We start from the raw sequence: 25,501 nt of genomic DNA, 5'->3' as shown, positions 1-25,501 counted from the left end.
GCTCAGTACATCCTCCCACACAGTCTGCAGAACAACAAAAAGCCACTTAGTGGGTCTGCAAGCTGCATCCTGATCCTAAAACCAGAGGCGGAAAAAAATGTTTCCAACACTCTAACATTATTAAAATTATCTGCCAAACTTGTGTTCACACAATGGTTTCGGTTTTAATAGTTTTAATTATTCCTGTTTAATTAGAAGAAAGCCATTTGCGTCTGGACACAATCAAGTGTCTTAATCAACAGTTATATGAGTGAAGTTTTTTTAGTCCAGTTTGGCCAGTCTGGGATGTGGTAAATGTGTAAAATCAAGAGAAGGACTTTAACAATGAAGAGAGAACTATATCACTCAGGGCGGTGTCAAAAGAAGATGGTTTTTATAGGAGACGATGATGTCACTGTGTGACAGATGAAACATCAGACAGACACACACACACACGCAGACAAACACACACAAAACTCAAGAGGCTTCTTGTCATTGTTCAGCACACACATGGAAGAAGCGCACACTAACCAGCTGCGCTCTGGGGAGCGGACTCTCAACATCCAGGTAGAATAAAAACAAGTTTTATACTTTATTTGTTTAATGACCTTTGGCTTGCATGTAAAATGTTATGATTTTGTAAAGGTTCTTTTTATTCAAGTGTTAATTTTCCACTCTTATAATCCTTACGAGGTTCTAATTCAGTCAGTTAGTCACGTTTTCACTTTGATTTGTTTAGACATGGCAAAGATTAATCTAAATCATCTAAAAGGTTTACATTTGCAACAGCTACTGATTGATCTGCATCTTTTTGTGCGTTGTTCCAGATTTTCCACAATGAAATAATCAAAGGAGCCCTCAGCGCATTCATCCTTTTCATTTGGCTTTCCTTGCAAGTAAACCGTGTTTGACTGGGGGGGCCCTGGCGGAGGGGTGGAGGTGCATGCGTCTGCAGTGGCGTCTCTGTGCATCGGCTGTGCTCATGGCTCAGAGGAGGGCTGCAGGCGGCTGCTGCTGCTGCTGCTGCTCCCGGGCTCCCCTGAACGAAGACAACGCTCGTTTCTGCTTGCTGGCCGGCCTCATCCTCCTCTACTTGCTGTGCGGAGCGGCTATCTTCTCGGCTTTGGAGCACCCATTTGAGATCCGCGCCCAGCTTCTCTGGAAGCAGCAGCTGGAGAACTTCACGAGGCGGTACAGGGTCAACCTGGGCGCCCTGCACACCCTGCTGCGGCAGTACGAGCAGGCGAACGGAGCCGGGATCAGAGTGGACGAGTTGAGGCCACGCTGGGACTTTTCTGGAGCTTTTTACTTTGTGGGCACTGTGGTCTCTACTATTGGTAATGACTCACTTTTATACACTTTAAATTCTCTTAAATTGTCAGTAATTGAGGCAATAATTGTAAAGATACTGTCACCGCTGACTTTAACTAAGTAATGTTTGAAGAGGGTGCTGGGGTTTTCTTCAAATCTAACCAAATTGGTGTCAAACTTTTGTGTAGCAAAACATTTTGTAAATAAAAGTGACTTTTAATGAGGTCACTTTTAAAAAGGGTCTGATATCAGTCTACTGTGCTACATTTGTGCTGTAAAAAGATTAGAATAATAAAAACTGTCTATAACAAAATTGATATAGATTTCTTGTGCTATGTTTGTGCTGCTTTGTGCAATTTTAATTTTTGTAGCACAGTTGACTGACACCATATTTTGTTTGATTTTGTAAATGTGGTGGAGGATGCTGGTTGACCTTTGATGACCTCTGGAAACATTTTCATGAAATGATCACGGCACACGCAAAATTCTTTGCTGCACAAATTCTTCACAACAATTTTGTTTGATTAAAAAACTTCACTCAGTTTTTCTAACCTTTCCAGGTTTTGGCATGACCACACCGGCAACCATCGCCGGAAAGATATTCCTCATCTTCTATGGCCTCATTGGTTGTGCAGCCACCATCCTCTTCTTCAACCTCTTCCTCGAAAGGATCATCACCATGTTGGCATACATCATGCGCTGGTGTCATGAGCGGCGGTTGAGGTGCGGAGGAGCGGGTGTGGTGTCGAGCAGAGAGGAATCATCCGGTGAAGAGGACAGCCTGGAAGGCTGGAAACCGTCAGTCTATTACGTGATGCTGATTCTGGGACTGGCGTCTGTTGTGATTGCCTGCAGCGCCTCCACCCTGTATAGCACCATGGAGAACTGGAGCTACGTCGACTCCCTTTATTTCTGCTTCGTGGCATTCAGCACCATCGGCTTTGGGGACCTGGTGAGCAGTCAGAGGGAGCGCTATGAATCCCAAGGGGCCTACCGGCTCGGAAACTGCCTTTTCATCCTAATGGGAGTGTGCTGTATCTACTCGCTCTTCAATGTCATTTCTATCATTATCAAGCAAACTCTCAACTGGATCCTGGGGAAGCTGGCCTGCTCTGGGCAACGCAAGCTCTGCTCCTGCCCCTGCCTTCGTGGTAAAAAGCAAAGCAAGAGGGGTCCGGCGGCACGCCTCACACTCAAGCGAGTGAAACGCAACGCTGTGCAGCCTGTCTCCACCCAGTGCCCCATGGGAAGGCAGCGCTACACGGACGGCTCTGTGGAAAGTGTGTGTGACAGCGAGACAGACGCTGGTCCAGGGGCTGAAGTGCATCTGGGCCGTCGTCTGTCTGGAGAGATGATCTCTGTCAATGAGTTCATGGTGTCCAATAAGGTGTCTCTGGCGTTGCTGCAAAAGCAGCTGAGTGAAACTGCTCACCAAGGGCCACGGCAGAGCTACGGGCACCAGAACGGGTTTTCTGGAGGGGTGGGGGCCTTGGGAATTATGAACAATCGCCTGCAGGAAACCAGTGTGGATAGATAGCTTCATTTGGGCTCTTTAGAAAATCATTAGCTTTGTACTATCTGCATTTGAAAACCAAATCATGTGAATTCGGACTGTTTTTGCCCCGAGTGCAGTAGATTAGTTTAGTTGAGAGAACAGCGGACTTTCACAGTGAACTCTGCGAAGCAAGTAAGTGATCATTTTATTTGGCGAGGCGAGAAAAAAACCTGAAATTTTTAGCTTAAAAAAGACTTGTGAAGAGGGGCCCAAAGTCATCAAGTGACTGACTCATACCAAAGCAATCAGACGAAAGAAGCAGTGAAGGACCACTTAAAGGAGGCTGCTGATTTGAAGAATGCTGCACATGTTGCTGGACCTCACAGAACAGAGAGGATTGTATCAGATCATAGTAGTTAATAATGTGCAAACGCAATATCTACCATCGCTTCTCAGCGATCCATTTCAAACGTAAAATAATTAAAATGTGACCTGTTTTAAAAATAGCTCCTGCAGAACTATAGAAAGGCTAGCAAACAGCAAAAAGGAGACATTTTAATTTGTCGATTGCTCACAAAGCACCCATCTTAGAAGTAATTTAAATTCATAGTCATCTTGAAGAAGATCCAGGGCTTTCAGCAGAGAACATCTAATCAAATGTGGCTTGTAAAGGACACTCCTGTGTCAATAAGAGCCACATAAGTAGTCACGCCATCATATAAACACAGAGAGAAAAGCTTAAGCGATCCACAGCAAACTCTTAAGAGATCCTTTACTATGCAAGGATAGAAGTATATATCTATGGCATGTAGCATTGATGTGGCGTGTTTTTAACAGACATTTTATTTTAACAGTTCAAAGTCTTTTTCCTCTTTTTTGCTTCAATAAAGAAAACATTTTGGCAAAAGTTGTCAACTACCGGTAATTTAGTAAGTTTGGCAGTTTGATTTTATTAAAACTGCCAAACCTTTTGAGACAGAAGCGAGATAGAATCCGGAATTAATTGTAAATAAATGTTAAAAATCTACCATTTGTTAATCAAAGAAGTGTCAAATCTCCAGGAAAACAGATTTTTATACCTGTTGGATTGTTGTTTTTTTTGACAAGTGTTGCAGGAAGACCTTTTCTGTTGAGTTTGCACACATCTCAGGAGGGGATTTAGCTCACTCATTAAACTAGCTTTAAATCTTTTATTTCTTTTTGCCGCTGCTTGGTGACTTAAAGCTTCAGCTCCCTGCACACATTTTCTGTTGGACTCTGGTCCAAACACTTATAGTGGCAATACATGACCTTGCTGTGTTTCTTCAGCCATTTTTGTGTCCTTGTAGATATGTTTTATATGTTCAAAATGTGGAAGACAGAATTCCAGCATCAAATACGTATTTATTTTAATACAAATGCAAATTTGTTTTAACATTTATGCAGTTTGTTTTTTCTTAACTATTATTTTTGTCTGTCATTCTGTCTCAAAAAATGAAACAACCTTAAAAATGAAGATTGTTTATTTCCCATAGGTAATTTTTTTTTTTTTACAAAATCAACAGAAAAACAAATAGTCAGTCATATGTTCTTTATTCAGATTAAAATCTTTACTTTCATCATGTAATGTTTAAACACAGAAAATGATACACAAACGTAACAGGATGATGCAGAATGATGTAAATAAACGAAGCAGTACGGAAACTGACCCGTTCTATTGTTTGTTGCTGATGTTTTATCTACCATATAAATGAAGAATAAGGCAGCACAGGACACGATCAATTCACTGAAAAAATACATTTCACAGACAATTTCAAAATCCTTAGAAAGTTGGTAAATGCATGAACATGGCCATGTAGAAATTTGATTTGTCATTAAATTCAGATTTAGGCCGTTGTCTGGATATGTTCTGGTCAAACTTCCTGATAAGCAGATGTTTTTTTCTGCAGTTACAATAAAAATACAGACATTATTAACCACTTTAGAAAAGAAAGGATATTTTCTTCTGGTTTGTGAAATGTATTTTTTCCTTTATGTACGTATAATAAAATATTTGTAATTATTTACTTATCACCAGCAATAAGAAACATAAATGAGTTCCCTGACTCACTTTCATTGTTGCTATTTCTTGTAGGAACAAATGGCCATTTGTATGCTCACTTATGACTAGCGTTGACAATTAACTGTTTAATTCTAAACATCTTTACTTTAAAATACCAGTTCATATGTATCAAATAGTCCTGATTTTTTTATCCAATGAAAATGTACAGTGTCACTTTTGGTTTTAATCCGGTTGTACTGATCTGTCCTTTGAATTGATTAGCTGTGCTGTGTGTTCACTGAATTAGAGGCAGAGGTTCATTCCTTGCTCTGTGTCTGAGTACGTTTTACAAAATATCCGTCTGGTACAAATATAAAGTTTTAGGCTTTATTAGATCTCTTTGTGCAATGCATTTGTTTTAACAAGATGCTGTCTGCGAGCATGATGTAAACAAACGCCTTTGCCAGGTCATGTGATTCCCCCTTATGGTCAGATTGCACACATGAACTGAGGAAACAGTTCAATATTCACATTTATTACAGTCCCTCTGAGTCAGAGAGTCTCCACTTCAGGGTCTCATGAACTTCCCAGAGCCTGTTAAGACAAGTAATGTTGAAAACAAAGGCACATTTTGTATATTAAAATAAAATAAATGGATTTCAGTGAGAAAACTGTTTAGTGTGGACTCACATTTGGTACTGCAGGCTTGTGTGTCTCTCTTTGATGATAGTAAGCAGAGATAATACAGTTTCTCCTGTAGCACACAAAAGTGACATGGTGTTGTTGTTTTTTTTTTTTTTTGTAACCAGTGTATAGGTGTAGCTCTGATTTTACATGTAGACACATTAGGTGACATTTTCACCGTCTTACTTGCTCTGTATGCCTCCACCTGGAGGTAATCCAGGAATGACGGTGGACGCCAGGACTGTGAGGACAGACAGCAGGTCAGGCTCCTCCCCGGAGGCAGACAGCTCGTCATAGATTTCTGTCAGACATCAGGACAAAGAAACACTCGCATGAGCACTTTTAGCAAACACCTCCATACTTTGCGCACTTTCACTTTTGAAGTAAACCGCTTTGTTCTGCAGTTCTGTTGGTAACCTTGTCTGTTCAAATCACACCACATCTCTTTAATTTCTTGTGTTCGGTTATCTTATCACTCTCTGCATCTGTTCACTATTCTTATTAGCGCTTTTTATTTGAAGTACTCTGCTGAACTTTACAAAAAATAATTAATGTTGGACGTTTGTTGGAGAGTATGATGGTTAGCCTTTTTTCCTAATAGGCCTTTCAGGATATTGCTGAATGCCTGTAGCCCTGCCCTCCTCTTTTAGTGGGGCATTTTCTTAAAATTGCATTTATGCTCCTTTAGTTTGCTTGTTGCAAATCACCTTTTGTATTGGACAGCATTTTAATGAATTGTAATTCAACATTACTGTTAGTTTGTATCTGCTTTTTCATTTTATTATACCACTTCTTGTTTAATTTTTTAATGTTATTTCTATTGGAAAAAATAGTAGGTGGAGCTGTCAACAGGTGGAAAAGCTTCCAGGAGGTGAATAATTTTTATCAGTGCTGTTTGCATTGTGTAGCATTACATTAAATTAAGTTATTAGATCATCCCTGCAACACACGAATAGCACATATGTTGATTCCATAGCAGTGGCTATACATGCATATATACTGTTAAACTTTTAAATGGATATATATTTTTAAACATTGTGTGGATTATCTAAAGATAATCAAAAGCAACAATGTAGAGGTGCACTTTATGAATGCCTATGATCATTTTTTGTGCTAAAAAAACCACAAAAAGTTTACTTCTCCCCCCAAAACCTCAAATTTGACCCAGCATTAGCAAAAAGTCTGTCTCTTCTTCATTTGAAGTTTAATGCCATTACAGTGGTCTTTAGCATCACTTGCTGGCGTGGCATATGTATTACAACATTTTTTGTTGTAATGTAAATTGTGCGACATAAATGTATTTTTTTTATTTTTTCAAAACAGGTGAAAAAAAAAAACTTTCACGTCAAAAAATATTCAGTCAACTGTAACAGCGGCATCTGAGTTGAGTTGTGATTCCTATGCTAATTAATTTTTTGGCATGTCAAAGAAATGCGTTAGCTTAGCTCTCCATTGCTGTCCACACTAAAAAAAACCGTCTTTAATTTACAGTAAAATACCGGAAGCTGCCAACCATAGAATTTAACCGTATTCTACGGACTTTACCGTAAAATTCTAGCAACCGCAGCTGTCGGTATTTTACCGTAAATTACAGACTTTTTTTTTCTCTCTTAAAAACAGTGCATGTTACATAATCAACAGCTTTAATTACCCAAAGCTTCCTTCCCCACTGAAACGGGAGGCAGCTGTACAATACAATCAAGGAGTTGTGACAAAGGTAAGGTCTTTTCTCATTTAACTCTGCATCATAATCAATTTGGCACATAATTGCCAATACACAAATTTATCTACGTTTGGGTTTATAAATGTAGATATTGAAGTTGCAGTAGGAAGGTTTGAAAAAAACCATGGCTTTAAATTTGAACAAGCACATTAATTAAAGTTGAAAAACGGAGTATATAACAAAGCCACTCTTGCATTATGACGTTATAACACACCTGCCACTTTGGATTCCAGCAGGTCCTCCAGCTCGGCCTCCTGGTGTAATGCTTCCGCTGACAGCTGGGGGGCGCCCGGGAAGCAGAGCAAGATGATGCTGATGTTGTCCAAGCTGCCCTGTGAAGCAGAGCAAAGCAGCGTCAGCACGGGCTGAGCAATGATGGCTGACCTCACAAATGTCAGCACACAGGACGCGCTCTCGCCCTGCGTGAATCCCTTTAGAGATGGGTCAGTTTCATCACAGGGTTTGCACACCTCTGTCACACGGATGGAGGGAAGCAGAAAAATGTAAACCGAGCATAACATTTTGAGGTTGTGCTGCACATCCAAACCGAAGCTCCGTTACATAACTGAGACATGATGTCCGGACAGGATGGAGCATGGGAGTAAGAATGTGTGTTTATTTGTGAGAATATCTTTCTACAAAGGATCAAGTCTTGTATACCTAAAGATTTTTGGGATGAAATCAGTGATAGTTTCTGAAATGGGTCCATTTGACTGGGGATCCAGGAGAAATCAATGTAACATCTTCTGACACTCCTGCAGTCTATTTAGAAGCGCTGAGTGGACTATTATACCATGAAGGGCAGCCACAGCGTAAATGAACAGGAAGCTTTAGCAGAGGTCAGCGCTGGATTTTCAGTCAGTATCATGGCTTTCAGAACCAGGGACTCTCAGTAGTGTTCACAAAAATGCAACAACACAAGTAGGTATATTTCTATTAACTTGTAATGTATAAATAAAACCAATCAGGTTGCTCACACAGCAACACTCTGCAGTGAGGATGTTGTTGCTCAGTGAAGAAAACTCTGTAAGACAGCTGTTGTCAGAGTCACTGGAGTGTTTAAATTAAATCAGAGGAAGTACAGAGACATTAGAAACTATTGGCATGCCTGCGATTTAATTAAGACACAAGAGAGTGAGGGAGAGAGCAAGATTTAAGGCAGGAAGGTTGAGCAGAGGACACACAGTGTGAAGTCGCCTCTACTCTTAATGCTAATAATTAATCCAATAAAATCATAGCCATAAAATAAAATTGAATGTCATTGCTTCATCATCGGATATTGTAGGACTTAATGAGAAAATTGGAACTGGCCCAAAACACAAAATTCTGATAATTGCATCATGTGTCTTTATAAGCAGCCCTCTTGTCTTAACAATATTATCTGTTTTCCAGGCATATAGTGCCATTTTAAAGCACAATCAAGTAATTATTCTATCTACAGTTGTTATAAAATGCTGTATATATCAAACATGACTTAAAAGAAATTTGACGTTGCAATTTAATGCCTTGAAATTGGGCCTCTGTCTCTTTAAGAAACTGCTACTCTCTCCGACACTCCACGTTCAGCATGTCGTCGTAGCGACATTCCTCTATAGACATTTAACATTGTTCTTAAGAACATTTCACTGAAAAGTAGGTGGTATAATGAGCGCAGCAGATGTGCAGTTCCACTAAGTGTTTGCTAATTGCTGCTGCTAGTCTGAAGGAGTTGAGTGGAGGAGGCACTTGTGAGAATGGTTGCCATGAGAGATTCAAGGATTTCTCAACATGCATGGAAGAATGAAGGAATGACATTATAACATGATATTAAACTTAAAAAGGTTGATTTTTAAACCTAACCTTTTAATGAATTTCCAAAACTATTTCTAAATATTCATGTATTTTTGATTATTATTATTATTATTTTTACCTGTGTTATTCAAATTGCATTACATTTCTTAGAAACCATTGCACAGTGACATTTGATTTTATTTCAGGAAAAATCAAATCCAAGATATTTAAGTTCCTGCTGAGCCAACTAGCCTGTCAAATTAAAATCAGTTAACTTGTTAAACAATTATTGATCCTTTTAAACATGACACTGTCTGAAGATTGACTGACAATGTTACTCTAAGCTGAACTTAGAACCTTTAGATCAGGGATAAAATCTACAGAATTATGTAACTGCTTGAACCTCTTGTTTTGGTTTGTGCTGTAACTAAAAGTCTTTGTTGCTCTCATAGGACCATGCTGTGACCCACAAGACTTGAAGCAACATGCACAGACGTCACTCTGACCTTGTACAGACAGAGGTCGATGACTTGAGTGCAGACATCCCTCAGGTCAGTGCAGACTTGCAGCCGGTTGTGGACGAAAGCGCAGAGCTCCTCGTTGCTGATGGTGTCCCACACGCCGTCACAGGCCAGCACCAGGAACTCATCCATGGGCGAGCGCTCCACCACACACACCTCCGGCTCCGGCGAGACCATCTGCTGGCTGGGGGTCCGGTTTTCCACCCCTTTGTAGCTGAAGTCCCCCAAAGCGCGGGACACAGCCAGGGAACCGTTGATCCTCTGAAGGGACACCGACCCGCCGGCGCTTTCGATGCGCTCCTTCTCGAGAGGACTGTACGGTTTGTGGTCCTCAGTGGAGAAACACACCTGCCCCGACCGGCACAGCACGGCCCTGGAGTCGCCGCAGTTGCCGAAGTAGATGTAGTATGGGGAGATGAGGGTGGACACCACGGTGGTGCCGCCTCTCTCCCAGCCTTCTCGCCGGGCCACAGAGTGCAGGTGTTTGTCTGTCTGCATGAAGCCCTCTACGATGGCCCCCTTCACCTTTTCGGGGTTTTCCTCAGGTCCGACCCCACCTGTGTGCACAAATGGGTGTAAACTGAGATTGAACACCCCCTCAAGCCCCCCCAAAGCAACAGTGCATGTCTTCATCACATGTTCAGTGTGAAATTTTTTACCTGTGGTCAGGATGTGCCCCAGAAGGTGCTGGGAGCAGTATTGGGCCACCGTGTTGCCGGCGTGGCCGTCGAACACGGCGAAGAAGCTCCACTCGGCGAGCTCTCCTCCCAGCTGCGGCACGCAGTTGTGGAAGTCCTCCATGTTGGCCCTCCAGCCCTGCATGCTCCCCAGGGCGTAGGTGAGACCCCAACGAGCGCAGCCCTCCTCGGTCAGCTTCTCCAGCACCGGCCGGTCCAGGTACGGGCTGGGGATCACCTCCTCCTTCTCCCCCTCTCCCGTCTGCTCCCCGTCCGACGCCCCCCCGCGTCCCCCTTTGAAGAAAGAGCTGACCCTCTTCTCGGTTTCTTTGACCAGCTGTCGCACGAATGCAGGTATCTCCACGTTGCCCTTCCTGGCCGTCCTCATGGCTCCTATGAGCAGCTGGTGAGGGTGTAATCTTCGCTTGTCCCGGCTCTGGTGCTTGTGGATGGGATGCAGGGCCGGGCTTCTGGCCTGACTCTGGGCCTGTGCAGTGTCTGCGTAGCCCTGCTGCTCCAGGGCTCAGAGCATGGCTGCCTCAGCTGATGGATGCTCTGCTCCCCTCCCTCTCGCTGCTCATCTCTTTTTGTCTTCCCCTCTGGAGACCTCACTGATCAGCGCGCTCTCCTCCCCTCATCCTTCCTCTCTCCTCTTTGTTTTTTGGTGTCTTCTCTGTGTGACTGTGATTTCACCTTCTCCCTCGCTTTTTCATAGCTCTACCCTCTTTCTCCAGCTCTCCCCCCCCTGGCCTTGTTATTTTCCCTGCCTCCGCTGTGATTGGCTGGCTATTTGTGTGCACCAATCTCTTCCTCTGTTGCTCTCCCTCTGTCACTGTCCTCCTATCTGCAGCTCTGGCCCTCCCATGCTGATGGTAATCTCAACCTTTGATCGGCTGGGATTATAGGCTTGTGGATTAAAGGGCTGTCGGCCATTTAGGGAGCATGTGATTCGATGGTGAGACTCTGGTGTGGAGGATCTATTTAAAGTGATATCCCACTTTATTTCGTTTCCTTCTTTTAAACATTTGCCATGGTGACGCATGTGCCCCTTAAAATAAAGCCTGTAATTTAAGCTGCAGCCATTGTCTAATTATGTGTAAGGACGAGCTCAACTCTGTAACTAGAATTTAATCATTATTACTTTGTGGGTGTTTAACGTTTTTTTTTTGCATAACAGCTTTTTGTGCCTCTGTCTGAGCTTCTTCTTCTTCTGTATGCCCGTTCACAAACATGAAACCCTTGAACCGTTACATTTTTCATCACGTTAGAACCACAAAGTACAATGCATTTGATAAAAATTTGATTTGTTCGACCAACACAAGGTAGCACATAACTGAATAATGCATGGCTTTTATGTTTTCAGATAAAAATATGAAAAAACTTTTGTCTTGTGGGAAGGTGAACTTTCATCCCAGTGTAATTTTCTGTAATTAGTACCTTCTGTTTTCAGTCGACTTTGATCCGCTGCTCCAACTTAAAGCTACAGTTTGTAACCTTTATTTTAAAAATTTCTCTTTTTGTATATATTTGCTAAAACTGTCACTAAATTGTGACAGTTTAGCTCCAGACATAATCTGTGAAAAAAATTGAGCTCCTCTGCCTCCGCCCAGTGATACTGTTGTCGCTCCCATTCAAAACCAACCAGAGTCAGGTCAAACGTTGTAGTGCTGTCAATCACCCTTGTGTTCGTGCTGCTAAATGTGCTAATGGTGAAGAAACAACTTAACGTTCCAGGAAAACCATTTATCCACCATCATCAGACGAGAGCATTCTCGACACGCTCCGTTGTGGTGAACCAGCTGTAACCTAGCAGAGAGCAAGGGGGAGGTTGTAAGCAGCGCAAACATAAGAGTGATTGGCAACGCTAAGACCCTCCTCCTTGGTTTTGATTGGTTCTTTCTGACCAAGTGCTTAAATTTTTCACACATTAGCTGTTTTACACCGTAATGTCACAACAAAGTGCCTTTTGAACGAACCTGATGCGCAGACTTGATATAGATTCCAGTCACTCACAGAAAGGGGTTGAGAAATTGTAACCAAAGAGAAGAAAGTTTTAATAACAGCCCACATTTCCATATAGGGTTTTAACAACCATATTATTGTTTCAATTACTGGACTTTGTGACATTATCCTGCGTCAATTTATACCAAAATCTTATTACACACTTACGGACTCTGTTGGCTAGGTGACTTCTCAAGGCAGTTCTCTGAACTGGATTTTATTTAGGTTTGTCAGAGTAAAGAGGATGAATGCCAATTTGTGCCAGAAGTTACACGATACAGTTGTGCATCACATTTCCTACTTAAAACCCTGATAAAATATATTAACATTTGATGCAATGTTGTAAAATATGTACAGGTTCAGGGGATGGATCCTCTTGTGAGGTGCTGGAACGCTACAAAGGTCATGGATTGGAAATTTAAATTAAATTATACATTTGTTGGTATCACGTGGTTCTGACTACACAGAAAATCAGTTTTCCATTGATAAAAAAAAAAGGGAAAAATATATAAGAACTGAAAACTGTAATGGATTAAGCTGCTTGAGGACTAAAATACACTCTGTGTTTATTCTAATCTAAATGAACAGATTTTGTTTTCCCATGATTATGCAACTGACAGCTGCTTTCCTTGGTAGCGTTTCTCAGACAACAGCTCAAACCTGTGGGGTCAGCCAGAATGACAACGCCTCCCTCTGTAATTAATCATGTAGCTTGATGTGCTTTGACAACGATGGATGTGTAATTTACAACACACTGCTGGTCGTAAAAGAACAAAGAAAATAACTTATTACCTGAGTTTTGATTTACTCTAAATAGTCATTTGTTGCTTTAGTGCTCCTCATAATCTGCATTTTTTAAAATTTAAATCCCATTGAGCTTAAAAACCTCTTTTTTGAGAAATACCAGGCCAAGTAAGCAGCAGCAAGTATCAAACACAGTTACAAGAGTTATAGTTAAATACAGGCATAAAGAAACAAAAATACATTACAGTTTGTATTTTTGCATAACAGCAAAACCCTAACCCTAACCCTAACCCTAAAAATTGCAAGTCATCTAAATGAAACAGTTGCATGTTATGGAATTAGCCTCAAAGACTATTTTTTAAATTTTATTTGTTTGTTGTTATTTTGTTAGTTTTGATGTGATACAAAACTAACAAAGAAGAAGACAGAAGAAAAGCATGACGACATTATAGAGTCTTTACCTTCCACATTGGCATTATATCCTCAGCAAAAGCCAAATATGAACAAAAAGCTGTGAGAAAAAAAACCCTAAGTAAGTAATTTTTCCTTTCTGCTACTCTGTTATACATTTATTGCTGAAATACTCCTGTTGATTAACCAGTTTCTGCCCAACTTTAGCTGTGGGGCAAATATCTTTTATTTATTTGGTTGGTTGAATCAGTGACTGTAAAACAAGTCCAGACCTTCACCGCCATGATTGACAGTTTGTACCAGGTATTTGTGGCTCAGCATTCAGGGCAGCATGTCAGGGGGCGCCACAGCCTCAAGTTGTGAACAACAAAACCTGATTGTGTCAGCTGAGCTCCAACACAGTTTTCTGTTTCTCAGTATGCTTATCAAATCTATTTGGGAGAGTCACATGGCTCTATACCACAGCTGGATAACGATGCTGAAGTTAGAATCTGATTCTGGTTCTCTCTTGATCTCAGTTGTTTGTTTTTGATCTCAGCTCAGTCTCAGCTTGGAAATGGCCTCATAATTCTTCACATATCAAACGACAGCAAGTAAGGGTTATCTAAGATCTTTGATGATGATTTTCTACCTTTAAAATCTCATGGAGGCAGCATGGCTGTACTTAGTTTTTCCACTTACAACTTTTCCATTTTGGTTTCTTTTCTCAAATAATTAATGGAAGTCTGAATAAAACCTGCCACCTGATTTATTTATTTTTTTTACACTTTGGGTTAGATTTCAAAAACATTTGAACCTGTAATGTCCTGATTATTTTATTATGCTTTCCCACACAATATTCGAAAATTTCTTCAAACAAAATTGAATCTAAATTCCCTCAAGGTGTAGTAATTTTGGTCAGACACATTAAAGGGAGTCAAAATGGAGTCAAATTGGCCAACAAGTCAGAGTGAACATCAAACTTAAATACTGGAATAGAAACTAGAATTTGGCTCAAAGGGACACAATTTAAACCACAAACTTAAAAGTGACTCAGCTGAATGTTTATACATTTAGACTGAACTCTCCTGTGAGGTGATGAGCATGAGCTGTTTCCATCTACAGCATGAGTCAGCCTTAATCTGAAATTAACAGAGAGCGGCCTACAGACCTGAGCTGTTTCCTCATGATTCCTGATCAGTGATGAATTTCACATCAGAAGCTGCTCCTGGCTGGTCTGGACATGCGCAGAGGCCTCTCTCACGCTGACTGAGAGGGCAGGAGGGTCCCAGGAAGCTGAGGGGACATGTCTCAGGTTCCCAATTTTCAGTGTGTGTGTGTGTGTGTGTGTGTGTGTGTGTGTGTGAGACGTCACAGGGTGTATCCAGCATGGGATAAAATTAGGCCGGGGCAGCCTTATACTGCTGACAGAGCTGTGAAGGCCAAAAAAAGCCTGGGGTGCAAGCCAACGGTGGAAGCTCAAGGAAGAGAGGGGAGCAAGAAGGACCGCCGCCGAAATGGCCTCCAAACGTAAGGAAATAACGAGCGGCAGCTAAAAGCTTCGAGAATCAGAACAGCTGTGAGGTGGAGGGAAGCGACAGGTCCTTTGTTTCTCCTTTAGGCAGATTTAAGAGGTCCAGGTTGAACTTGGAGTCCAGCATGTCTCATATCCGGTGGACAGAAAAGGGACTCACCTAAACGAGACCCGTGTTATCCTGATTCATTTCGAAGAAGACGATACTGACAACTATGTTTGATTTGCTACTTGTTTGGGTTGCATTTGTTTTTAGGATTAGTGTGTAGTTTGGGGTGTGTTTGCCAGGCTGTGGGAAATGACTGTATTGGTGCACCAGCTAAACCGAGAGTGGCTCTGCTCAGTCCTGCATATAAATTCAATTAAATAGCTACATTTTTATCTCGTTTGAGCATGATTTTGAAAATGTACGGCAAAACCCAGCTTCAGTTCGTTGTGGTATTTCATCCCCTGTTGTTTGAAATGCAACTATATAGGAAAGATAATTATCTCCAGATTTAAAGTAGTTGTCAAATCTTTGGGAGGCTGAGTATTTGATATAGGATCCTAGATAATATTTTACACCTTTATTCAGAGCCCTTCATCACACATTATTAATAGCTCCAGACATTTGTATTTTATTTTGTTCTTCTAAATCTGCTGTATTTCTTAATTTAAATTCAGAAGATTGTTTTTTTTTTGATGACTGTTAAATATTTTTATGTTTTCCTTGACAAAACCAGTGTCGGTGGCATACATGACGGTCCAGTCCGCCGCAGACATAATGATACGCGTCACATTTAGTTTGTTTTGAAGATGAACCTGATCTGAGTGGTGAGGCTGAAGAGTGGGTCGCTGCCACTAGTGGACTGAGTCACACAGCATTTTGGAGTCATCCCAAACAAGGCGGCTCCATTTAAAGAGATAGTTCAATTTCTTAAATCGGATTCTGTGGAAAGGTTGTGAGTAGTAAATATCTTACCAGCAGTGGACATAATTGAAACCGAAACATTTGCGTACAATGTATAAAAAAGATACACGTACAACCTTTTTCTCCTCTCACTTCAAGATGGAATTAAACTTTTCCTGTTTTAATTTGTTTTGGATCAGCAGAATGATTCATATTTGCTGAATAACACAACAATTAGAAGTATATCTTTAACTTTCATTGGATTTAGATTTTTCAATACATCAGCTTAGTATTTTGTAGATTTTCTGTGTAACTTAGGCCAAAAGTTTTGGGCTTCCCCCCACAATATTCTCACAATAGTTTGCTGGAATTTTGGCTCGTTCCTCCTGACAGAACTGGTGTAACTGAGTCAGGTTTGGACTTTAGGTCAGAGCTTTGAGATTGGTCACTCCATTGACCTTTTTGTTCTTTGTGTGGCCATTTTGTGACTAATTTGTTAAAATGGTCATTATCCATTTCGAAGACCCATTTAAACCGCACCCTAACTTCCTGGCAGATAAGATTGAGACGTTGCATCAACATTTCCACATAATGTTCTTTCCTCTATTTTCTGACCCATCGTTCCTCTAGCAAACTAACCACACAACATCATGCTGCCTCTTTGTTACTGCAAAGTTCGGATGGTTTTCTCAGACTTATTAACCATCTAATGAATAAGTAGGAATAAGACTATGCAAAAATTAACAAAATAGCATCCATTTGAACTGCCATGCAATTATTTATTTGTCATGTTTCATTACTGACTACAGTAATGAAACATGCTACAGTAAGGAGCGTTAGTTTTGGCCCAGCTCTGACAAGGTGCTAGTTCTGAAACGTATGTTTGTTTTGTAAAAGTAGAGATGCTACAATGTTACTACTGGTAAGATACTGACTTCTCATAATCTCTCAACAGAACGTCAATAAAATAATGCAAACTCCTGCTTTACAGCTTTGTAACCAAATTAGAAAAATACATATTTTAGAGCTTTTATGCATTGTTTTCTGAGTTCTTATTTAGACTAAAACATGATAACAATTATGGAGAAAGTTAAATTCGTATTCTGTAATCCCAGGGAATAGAAACCATAATAGATCAAAACTGTGATTCCTTTTCTTCTGGTATTGTTCTGACTGTGTCATTTTTACGGTCCCATCATATTGTTAGTGTGACATTCACTGCAGTTTATGCTCAAATTTATGTTATGAACCACAGAGAAGTACGGCTCAGGGCAAAGCGATAGACTGCCTTATTTATTTGATCTTTTATTGCAGATTTCTCAGAAATGCGCAATAGTGTGAAAAAGGATTTTTCCCCTTTTACAGATTTCCATTTTATTTTTTCTTTGTCACACTTAAATGTTTGAAATTCTCCAACATTAAGTTGTGTGGACCTTAAACAGACCCTTCGATGTGGTGGAAATAAAACAGTGCTGTATAAAAACATGGATGAAATGCAACCTCCAGCTATGACAGAGGGTGCAATTATTTGTTTCACATAAGGACAGAATTGTTTGAAAGTGGTTCCCTTTATGAAATCAATTTTTTTTTTTTAAAAAACCCTAAATGTTGCCTGTAATCAGGTTATTTTTGACAAATAAAATTAGCTTGAGGGTTTGAAATATTTAAGTTTGACAAAAGCAAAAACAGAAGAAAACTGTGTGTGTGTGTGTGTGTGTTGGGGGGGGTCAAATACTGCTTCTTAGAACAGTGCAGCTGATTGCTGGTAACTGTGTTTTGCAGTCATGGATCTGGTGTATTGGAGGAACATACGGTGGACCGGTGTGGTATTTACTGGGCTGGTGATGTGCCTGGCCAGTCTCTTCCAGCTGAGCGCCATCACTGTGCTCTCACACGTGTGCTTGGGCATCATGTGCATCACCGCCACGCTGCGTCTTTACTATAAACTACTGGAAGTGCTGCGCTGGAACCCTGGCGTTCACCCCTTTCAGTGAGTTGGTCTACATTCATTCTTGATGAATGAATTCATCATTGAATGAACACATTTCGGGGAAAAGTGTCAGGATGACAGGATGAACGCCCTCCGGTACGTTCCACGTTTGTGATTTTGTGCCCAGGTCGTATTTGGATTACGACAGCTCTCTGACCGATAAGGAGACGGTGATGCTGGTCGAAGAGGTGGTGCTGCTGGTTGCCTTCGCCGTCACAGAGATTAAACGCCTTCTCTTCATCGAGAACGTGATAGACTCTATTAAGGTCTGAGAGCGATAATAATGAAAGATGCGATAATATATACTTTATATATATGCATATAGTGCTTTAGAACAGTGAACTTTGTCACATTTTATCACGTTAGAACATCAACCTTTGAGGTATTTTATTGGGATTTTATGTAACCGACCAACACAAAGCATCTTTCTGTTTGCACATGTGAAAATCGGGCAGAGACATATTCCAAAAGATCTTTATCAGTATTTGAAGTGAAACACCACAATTTTTAGACTTGTTTTCAAAAACCAACTGATTATTATGTATCATTTACTTCCCTATCAGAGCCATGTGGTACTTTGTGTTGGTATTTTATATAAAATCTTAATAAAGCTAAAAAGGATGTGGCTGTCACGTGATAAAAAACAAACAAACAAACAAAAAATAACGAGGTGTGAATATTTTTAAAAAGATAAAGGTCCATGACCAAAAGTGTTGGATTGGAAATGTTTGGCCCCCTCTTGTGGTATCAGAAAAACATTTTTTAGCCTCTCAATATTTTACTGTAGGAGCATAATCTGACACAACTCTCAAAGTCCTAAAAGCTGCTTCCATATGTATAAATACGCTTTAACACAGAAATATAATTCATTAAGTTAGAATTCAAAATGGAATTCAGAAGACAAGAAAATAAGGGTAGTAAGAAAATAAAAACAAATTGTTAAAACTCAGAGTCTCCATAACCATTTTGTAAACATTGTTACCTGGGTTTACAAAAAACAGTATAAGGCGCTGTATGACTTTTATTTGAACTTGGCAACGGGGTTAGAAAGAGAACTGATGAAAAAACAGTGCAAATAATATATATATTTTTAAAACAAATATCACTTCTTTAAAAACATATGCTGAAAAACGATGATCTATGGTGTTCTTGTATATTAAACCTCTGTAGTTTTAAAACTACAGGATCAGAACTGATCACCAATCACCTTTGATTGGTGATCAATGGGCAGTTGCCATACAGAAAAATGTGATCTCCTTTATTCAAAAAAATTGCCTCATTTTCTGTGTGTTAACAGCTCAATAACAGCATGTACTCTCATGTGCAGATTTTCAGTTTAGTAAAAAAAAAGAAAAAGACCTATATAAATATACCAGGCCATGATAAATAAGATTAAAAAAAAGACCCAAGAAAACAAAAAAAGCAAATCGATCAAAACCTGAATTCAGTCAGAAAGAGCCCGATTGGTGCAGGTATGATTTTTGTAAATGAAACTGTTTTGTTTGTGTTGGAGCATTAACTTGTTTACCTTCCAGCTACATAATATCATCTCAATGATCCAATGATTCATCTTCTGTCCCTCAGTTTTTGTTGCTCCTCTATCTGCTGACGTATGTGGGCATCGCCACCAATGGGCTGACTCTGATCATAGCTGGTGAGAAACATTAGCCAGTGCTTAAGTAAACCAACTCTAACCTCTTTAAACTCTCTGTCCTGATCTGATTACAAAAGATTTATTCATCCTTGTTTTTTCAGTTTGATTCTTTTTTGTTTTTGCTTCCAGCTGTGATTGCCATTTTCTCCCTTCCTCTGTTATACAAAAAACAACAGGTAAATATTTTACTTATTTAAATTTTTTTTAACCCAGAGAAAGTTAGATTTGCTTTGGGGATACTAACTTCTCATTTTGTTGCCAGGTCCGGATAAGGAAGGTTGTCAGAGCGCTCAGAGCGTTTGTGAAGAAAATCAGAAATCTGTAAGTAACCTGCTACATAAAACACGTTGTTTTGTGATAATAACACCAAGCTGTTGGTATCTTTTTCACTGTGCTTTGCCTTGTTGCAGGTTTGACAGTTTGTATGAGATGGTGAGACCCTCTTCTGCCCCTGCCTCCAAACCTGCACCCCCAGCTGCTCCCGCCATCAAACAGAAACCCAAGTCGAAGTAACTTTTTGGTTGCACACTGAAGGAATTTGGGATTTAGAAAACGTTCGTGCTCTGTGGGGCCGCCGGTGGGGCTGCTCATTTCCATCTCTCCACTGTGATTGTTTATGGGAGCAAGATTTAATTGATGCCGACAGCAGAAACAAAGCTGCCATTCACACACAGAGAGGGACGGGCAGAGGATGAAGTGGGAAATGTTATTTACTGAGATGCTCTCTGTGGGCAACTTTAATGTTACCAGTTTGCACGGTCATTTTCTACAAATGGTGACAACATATACCTTCATATACATATATACAGGTTACTTATTATCAAGCTCTAAACTTAAGTTTAAACAACTTTGGAAGCACTTAATAAAAAAGGAAACTAATCACACTTTGCTTAGTTAGCAAACTTATTTTAATCAGGCTCTTTTTTTCTTGCTTTCATAATTTTTTATATTAAGGGTTAATGTAAAGCAATGATTTTCAGTTAAAGCACTAAATCCGAGGGATCAGATTAATTAATTTTGTTTAGAAAAGTGAACTTTATCACTTCTGCTGTAACTTGTAGTTCAACGTTTGAACACCAGGAGGCAGTGCTGAAAACAATGCTGACGGTCAGATCAATATAAGTACTAGCTCTGACTTACCGGATAATTACGTGAGCAACAACAAACAAACAAAACTGCCTGTCGAGAACATCTCAGTAAACAAACAAATCCACTTACACAAGACTTTACATTTTATATAATTCTAATTCCTGGTGCAAGATCACTTCATGTGAATATATTTATACTTCTAATGAAGTTGATTCCATGAATAACCCACAGAAACCTTCCAGAAGAAGGACTAAAATTGTTTAAGATTTTTTTTTTTAAGAAACAACAATGCTGCTTTAGTGAGCTGCACTCATGCTTTCTGATCTCGACCATCCGGATTTGTGGCGCCCCACTGGAGCCCCACAGATCCGGCTGGATACCATCTTGGGTCTCAAAACGCCAAAGTCTTGAACTGTTTCACATTTTGTCACGTTACAACCTCAGAGTTTGGCTTATTTTGTTAGGATTTTGTGAGACAGACCAACACCAATTAGTGCATAATTGCGAAGTTGAAGGAAAACCATACAAAGTCTTACATGAAACCAGCATTGAATGGAAAATGTAAACTCCATCTCAAGGGTTACGCATGTTGGTGGCAGCATAATGATGTGGGAGTCCAGGGTGAGATCTAAAATGGATTTGTTCAAATCACAGCATATCCATGAGTTAGAATGACTTGTTGAGAATCTGTGGTAAGACTTGAAAAGCCCTGTTAACAGATGGTTTTTTTTTGTCCAATCTGGTTGAGCAAAAAATGCAAAAAATTTTGTTTCCTTTATTTTGGGAGCTGAGGTGAAATTTGAGTGACAATTTGTATTTGTCAACTATTTTAAAAACCTCCTTCCACTTCAAAGTAATGCACTATAGTTTCTACTGATCTCTAACGTACTGTAAAACACATCGACTCTTGTGACCTGGAAATTTTCACCCGTCTAAGGGTTACACTCACTTTTAAATCTGGTACATGTGGGGACTTTTCTTACTGACAGCTAGCTGCCAACACTGAGCCAGTGTGTGGGTATTTCAGTGCAATTTCCTCGCCAGAAACCTGCTTTATGCATATCAAATCAATGTGAAAACGAGGCTGCACTCAAACTGTTGTGTCTTAATGAGCTTAAATTACATACAGTGTGTAGCATATATCTACATATATTCATATGTACTGCATTCACTTGTTTTTTTTTCTGTCATCACTTGTGATGTGGGGATCTAGATCTGCAGACATTTCGGCTCTCGGTGTTTTCACTCGTCTCGTTTTCCCCCTCAGCGCTTTCCATTCAACCTGCATTTTCTTCACTTTTGGTGCCATGGAGTAAATAGAAAGTTCTGAAAGTCTGTTCGTGTTAAATTGGTCTAAGTGGCCATCGGTTTTAATAAATGTACAATTATATACTGTAAAACTTAGTCGTGAGTTTATAACAGTTTAATCACTGCAGATGTCATCGCTGATGTGACTTTTTTGTTTTTGGTTTACAATATTTCTATTGGTACTTACTATTTGTATTATTTCCTATTGGAATGTTGCTCCCTAATAAAAAAGAAAAGTATTTGCTATACTAGTGTGTTGTGCCTGTAAAAAATTCAACATGGGTCGCTGGAGCTCAGCTTTTTGTAGTAATTTCTGTGTTTAAAAGAATTGCACCTCAAGCTCAGAATAAATCTAGCTCTAATTATTAATGCAAAAATAGGAAAGAAAAATTACAGAAAATATGCAATTTGCCTTCATTTAAAGCTGCAGAAGCACATTTAACCACTAGGTGTCAATCTTGGAAAGGTGCTACTGGGCCGGAGCTGTGAGTGATCTAAGATAACACACAATTCACACCAAACACTTTTAACATGATTTCATTGCAGCTTCTAGCTCATTATTAGTAAATGACCCTTTTTAAACTGTTCCCAGTATTTAATAATAAAAACATCCCTTTGTCTGGGAGCCACGGTAATGTGTCGGTGACCTTGAGATATTGTTTCTTTTTAGAAGAGGAAAAAGAAAGAAAATAAAACTAGCGTCAATTCACGCTCTCTTTCATATCTTCAAGGGCAGCTTCTCTTATTGCCTTAAATCGTGACTCAGAGCTTCCATTTGTCAGTGTTTACTTAAAAAGCTCACTGAACACGCTCATGTGGAGCCGCTTGACGTTTCACAGCAGTTCAAAATCAATCCCTTTTTTGACTGTTTTCTCTCTTTCCATGCTGTGTTTGTGATTTTCGTGCGTCACAATGAGACCCGACTGGCAAAAATGTGCATTTTAATACATGCAAATACATCACACAGGAACACAGGTTATATTCAGCGCTTCACAGTGGATTATGTCATTGTTACAGTGGTCAGTAAGACCCCCCAAACGGCACTTGGACAGGTTAGTTATTTCGAAGAACGGCACATTAAAACTCAAACTCTGATTCACTTTAACTATAGATTCCTACACAGCTCTAGTCACACCTATAGTGTCTGATAAGTAAAAGGTTAGGTTTAAAATAGGACCACATTTTATCACATTGCAACAAACTTCAATGTATTTTAATGAGATTAAAATACATTAAGACAACCATAGTAGCTCATAATTATTAAAAATAAAAGTTAAAGTGAAGCATGGTTTTTCTTATTTTTCACTAATGAAACTCACAATTGTCATCTTGACAATTGTTGAAAAAAACCCCCCAAAACATTAGCGGTCCTGTGTGCAGTTTGTCACAAGCAACATTTCCTCTATCCAGATTTGATCAGACTCATTTTGTTTTACCCTCTAAACAAAACTGCAGCGATGCACGGTGGAGGCAGTGTCATGCTGTGGGGATGTTTTTCTTTAGGACAGGACAGGACTTGAGTGAAGCTGCTCCCCCCTCCCTCCCACCTTCTTCAAATCAGACAAAATTGGTGTCAATCAACTCGACTATATTTGTACAGTAACATTTTTTTGTTTGTGCTGCTTTGACTTTGAAGATATTAATGAAAGTTTAAAGGTCAAAAGGTCAACCATTTGACCCACCCCCACTTTTATGAAATCAAAATTACCTTTAAAATTCTCATTGATATCTTCAAAGCCAAACACAATCTGACATTTGTGTTTTTATGTTTTTTCTTTGTAGTTACTGTCCTTTTTGCATGTGCTGTTTTTATTGTTGCATTGCAGTTTTGCCCCTCCTTCCTAAACAAATTTCTCCTATGGGAGACTAATAAATTGTCTTAATTTTAATATGATGGCAGCACAAACGAAAATCTTTGCTGCACAAACCAGCATAAACGTAGCACTCGTTTGAAGAAGGTGGGAAACGGAAAGCCGGTCAGAGTTGGTGGAAAAATAGAGCTGAATACGGAGCAATCCAAAAAAACATAAAGAGAAATGGTGTGGAGACAACCAACCTCCATAAATAAACAGCAAAAATGACAATAAAACGGTCCAGATTGAAACATGTTTGGCATAGACAAAGCCCAGACTGGAATCTTAGATTCAACAGGATGCTGATATGGGCAAAAAAAAAAAAAAAAGGGGGCAAAAATATTGTCTTCTTAACATGCAAAGCTGGTAGATATGTACCTTAAAATGCATCCAGTAAAAGTATTGACTCTAAGTGACTGAATAAATTTGCAGAGGCTTTGAAAACCATGTACTCGCTTCAACTTCACAATTATGAGCTACTTTGTGTACAATCACAATAAAATATACTTAGGTTTGTGGCTGTAATCTGGAATATGTGATTAAATTTCAGTGGGTATGAATACTTTGTCATTGCACTAGAAAAAGTTAAATCTATCCAAAGCTTACACGCTCTAATCCCAAACACATATTTTCTATATCCGTGTTCAAGCTCATAGACTGAATCTCACTGGACCTCTGAGGTTTGGTTTGTTTGTGAGTCTGAGTATAAATAAAATGCCACAGATTTCCATTTTAAATAATTATCCGTTCTATTGTATGGTAAGGCGAGGGTTTTTAAAAAAATGGGTTTTTTTTGAAAAAAAAAAAAGAGAAAAAGCTGAGCGTCTGATACAGCCAAGCCAGAGAAAGTCTGACATTTAGGGAGCAGTACTGGCTGTTCCCCTGATTCCACTTTTGTTCTGAGCTAACCGTGGCTTTCTACAGCTACAAATTCACAGCACAGCCTATTTCAGAGAGAGCCTGGAAATGGCTCGCATCAAGAACAGGCTGTTCCCTCAAAATGCCTAACTTTTTTTTTTTTTTTTTGGAGTGATATGTGATAAAAGCTGCCTGCACAGTGAGACATTTCCCTCCATCGCTGCCACCTGTCCTCTCCTCTCCTGCGGATTGATGGCTCGGTGAATCAGGTGAAGCACATATGTTGGGTTGCTGCTCGGGTGATTGGTGGACTGCGTGCAGGAGATCTGTCACACGTAGTGCTCACGGTGGTTGATGTACACCCGGTCCGTCCCGCTTTGATGGCACACCCACTCCAGGCGGGAGCGCTGCTGGGCCGATGGTGGTGCGGGCCTCGCTGCTGCGGGCGGGCGCTGCTCGAGCCTCTGGTCCGTTCTACGAGCCTGCAAGTCAGAATGAAGCAGGTTTGAAAAACAACATCCCAAGCAGATTTTGACTTTGCTCCCTGCACTCGTTACTACTCAGTTAGACAGAGACATATTTGGGATCAACAGAAACGTCAGACTCTTGGCTGGAAGCTGATAAAAAGCATTTGAGCGTTTGAGCTTATCCCCATGGGCTGCAGGACAGACATCAGTGACCAGGAACCTTCATCGAAAAGATATTGTAGGGAGCTCTGGTAGTGCCAAAAAAGTATATATTTTGGAGGTTTTTTGTTTTGTTTTTTAATTTCAGTAAAATGTGCCTAAATTTGTTATTTTTCTTCTCCTTTTTTACGCTGAATTTCTAAAACAATTTCTTATTGTTTAATTACAGCTGGACAAAAAACCCCCAGATGTGTACGTACATTAAAAAAGGGCTCAAAAATAAGCAATCTTAAACATGTAAATTTAAGTGTATTACATTTAGTAAGTAAAAACACTGAAAATACCCAGTTTTGTACACGGTGTCAACTTGTGCCAAGTGCAAATT

At 39.9% G+C, this 25,501-nt stretch overlaps 4 protein-coding genes across 4 annotated transcripts in view; 2 read left to right on the top strand and 2 right to left on the bottom strand.

Moving 5' to 3' along the window:
- The first annotated feature begins 817 nt into the window (after window positions 1–817).
- kcnk12l (potassium channel, subfamily K, member 12 like) lies at window positions 818–4,316 on the top strand. Its single transcript, XM_032577205.1, has 2 exons — window positions 818–1,316; window positions 1,851–4,316. The coding sequence occupies exons 1-2, from the start codon at window positions 923–925 to the stop codon at window positions 2,825–2,827; spliced, it is 1,371 nt and encodes a 456-aa protein (XP_032433096.1). The 5' UTR covers window positions 818–922; the 3' UTR covers window positions 2,828–4,316.
- A 25-nt stretch (window positions 4,317–4,341) lies between these two features.
- On the bottom strand, window positions 4,342–10,932 carry ppm1nb (protein phosphatase, Mg2+/Mn2+ dependent, 1Nb (putative)). The gene is made up of 6 exons (XM_032577204.1): window positions 10,163–10,932; window positions 9,489–10,060; window positions 7,427–7,544; window positions 5,676–5,790; window positions 5,496–5,559; window positions 4,342–5,399 (listed from the first exon to the last, which is right to left on the bottom strand). The coding sequence occupies exons 1-6, from the start codon at window positions 10,566–10,568 to the stop codon at window positions 5,382–5,384; spliced, it is 1,293 nt and encodes a 430-aa protein (XP_032433095.1). The 5' UTR covers window positions 10,569–10,932; the 3' UTR covers window positions 4,342–5,381.
- Window positions 10,933–14,183: 3,251 nt separating this feature from the next.
- Window positions 14,184–23,123, top strand: rtn2b (reticulon 2b). The gene is made up of 7 exons (XM_032576961.1): window positions 14,184–14,845; window positions 17,521–17,728; window positions 17,856–17,994; window positions 19,313–19,382; window positions 19,512–19,558; window positions 19,645–19,703; window positions 19,793–23,123. Exons 1-7 carry the CDS (start codon window positions 14,833–14,835, stop codon window positions 19,893–19,895), a joined length of 639 nt encoding a protein of 212 aa, XP_032432852.1. The 5' UTR covers window positions 14,184–14,832; the 3' UTR covers window positions 19,896–23,123.
- Window positions 22,708–25,501, bottom strand: part of nectin3b (nectin cell adhesion molecule 3b) — a 34,704-nt gene continuing 31,910 nt past the window's right edge. The window contains exon 8 of the mRNA XM_032576960.1: window positions 22,708–24,972. Coding sequence (XP_032432851.1) covers window positions 24,820–24,972 — 153 coding nt within the window. The 3' untranslated portion in view covers window positions 22,708–24,819. The remainder of the gene's footprint in view (window positions 24,973–25,501) is intronic.

This window comes from Xiphophorus hellerii, chromosome 11 (genome assembly GCF_003331165.1).
Source record: "Xiphophorus hellerii strain 12219 chromosome 11, Xiphophorus_hellerii-4.1, whole genome shotgun sequence".
NCBI lineage: Eukaryota > Metazoa > Chordata > Actinopteri > Cyprinodontiformes > Poeciliidae > Xiphophorus > Xiphophorus hellerii.
The sequence above is the reverse complement of the archived record's forward strand: the minus strand, read 5'-3'. Positions and strand labels throughout refer to the sequence as shown.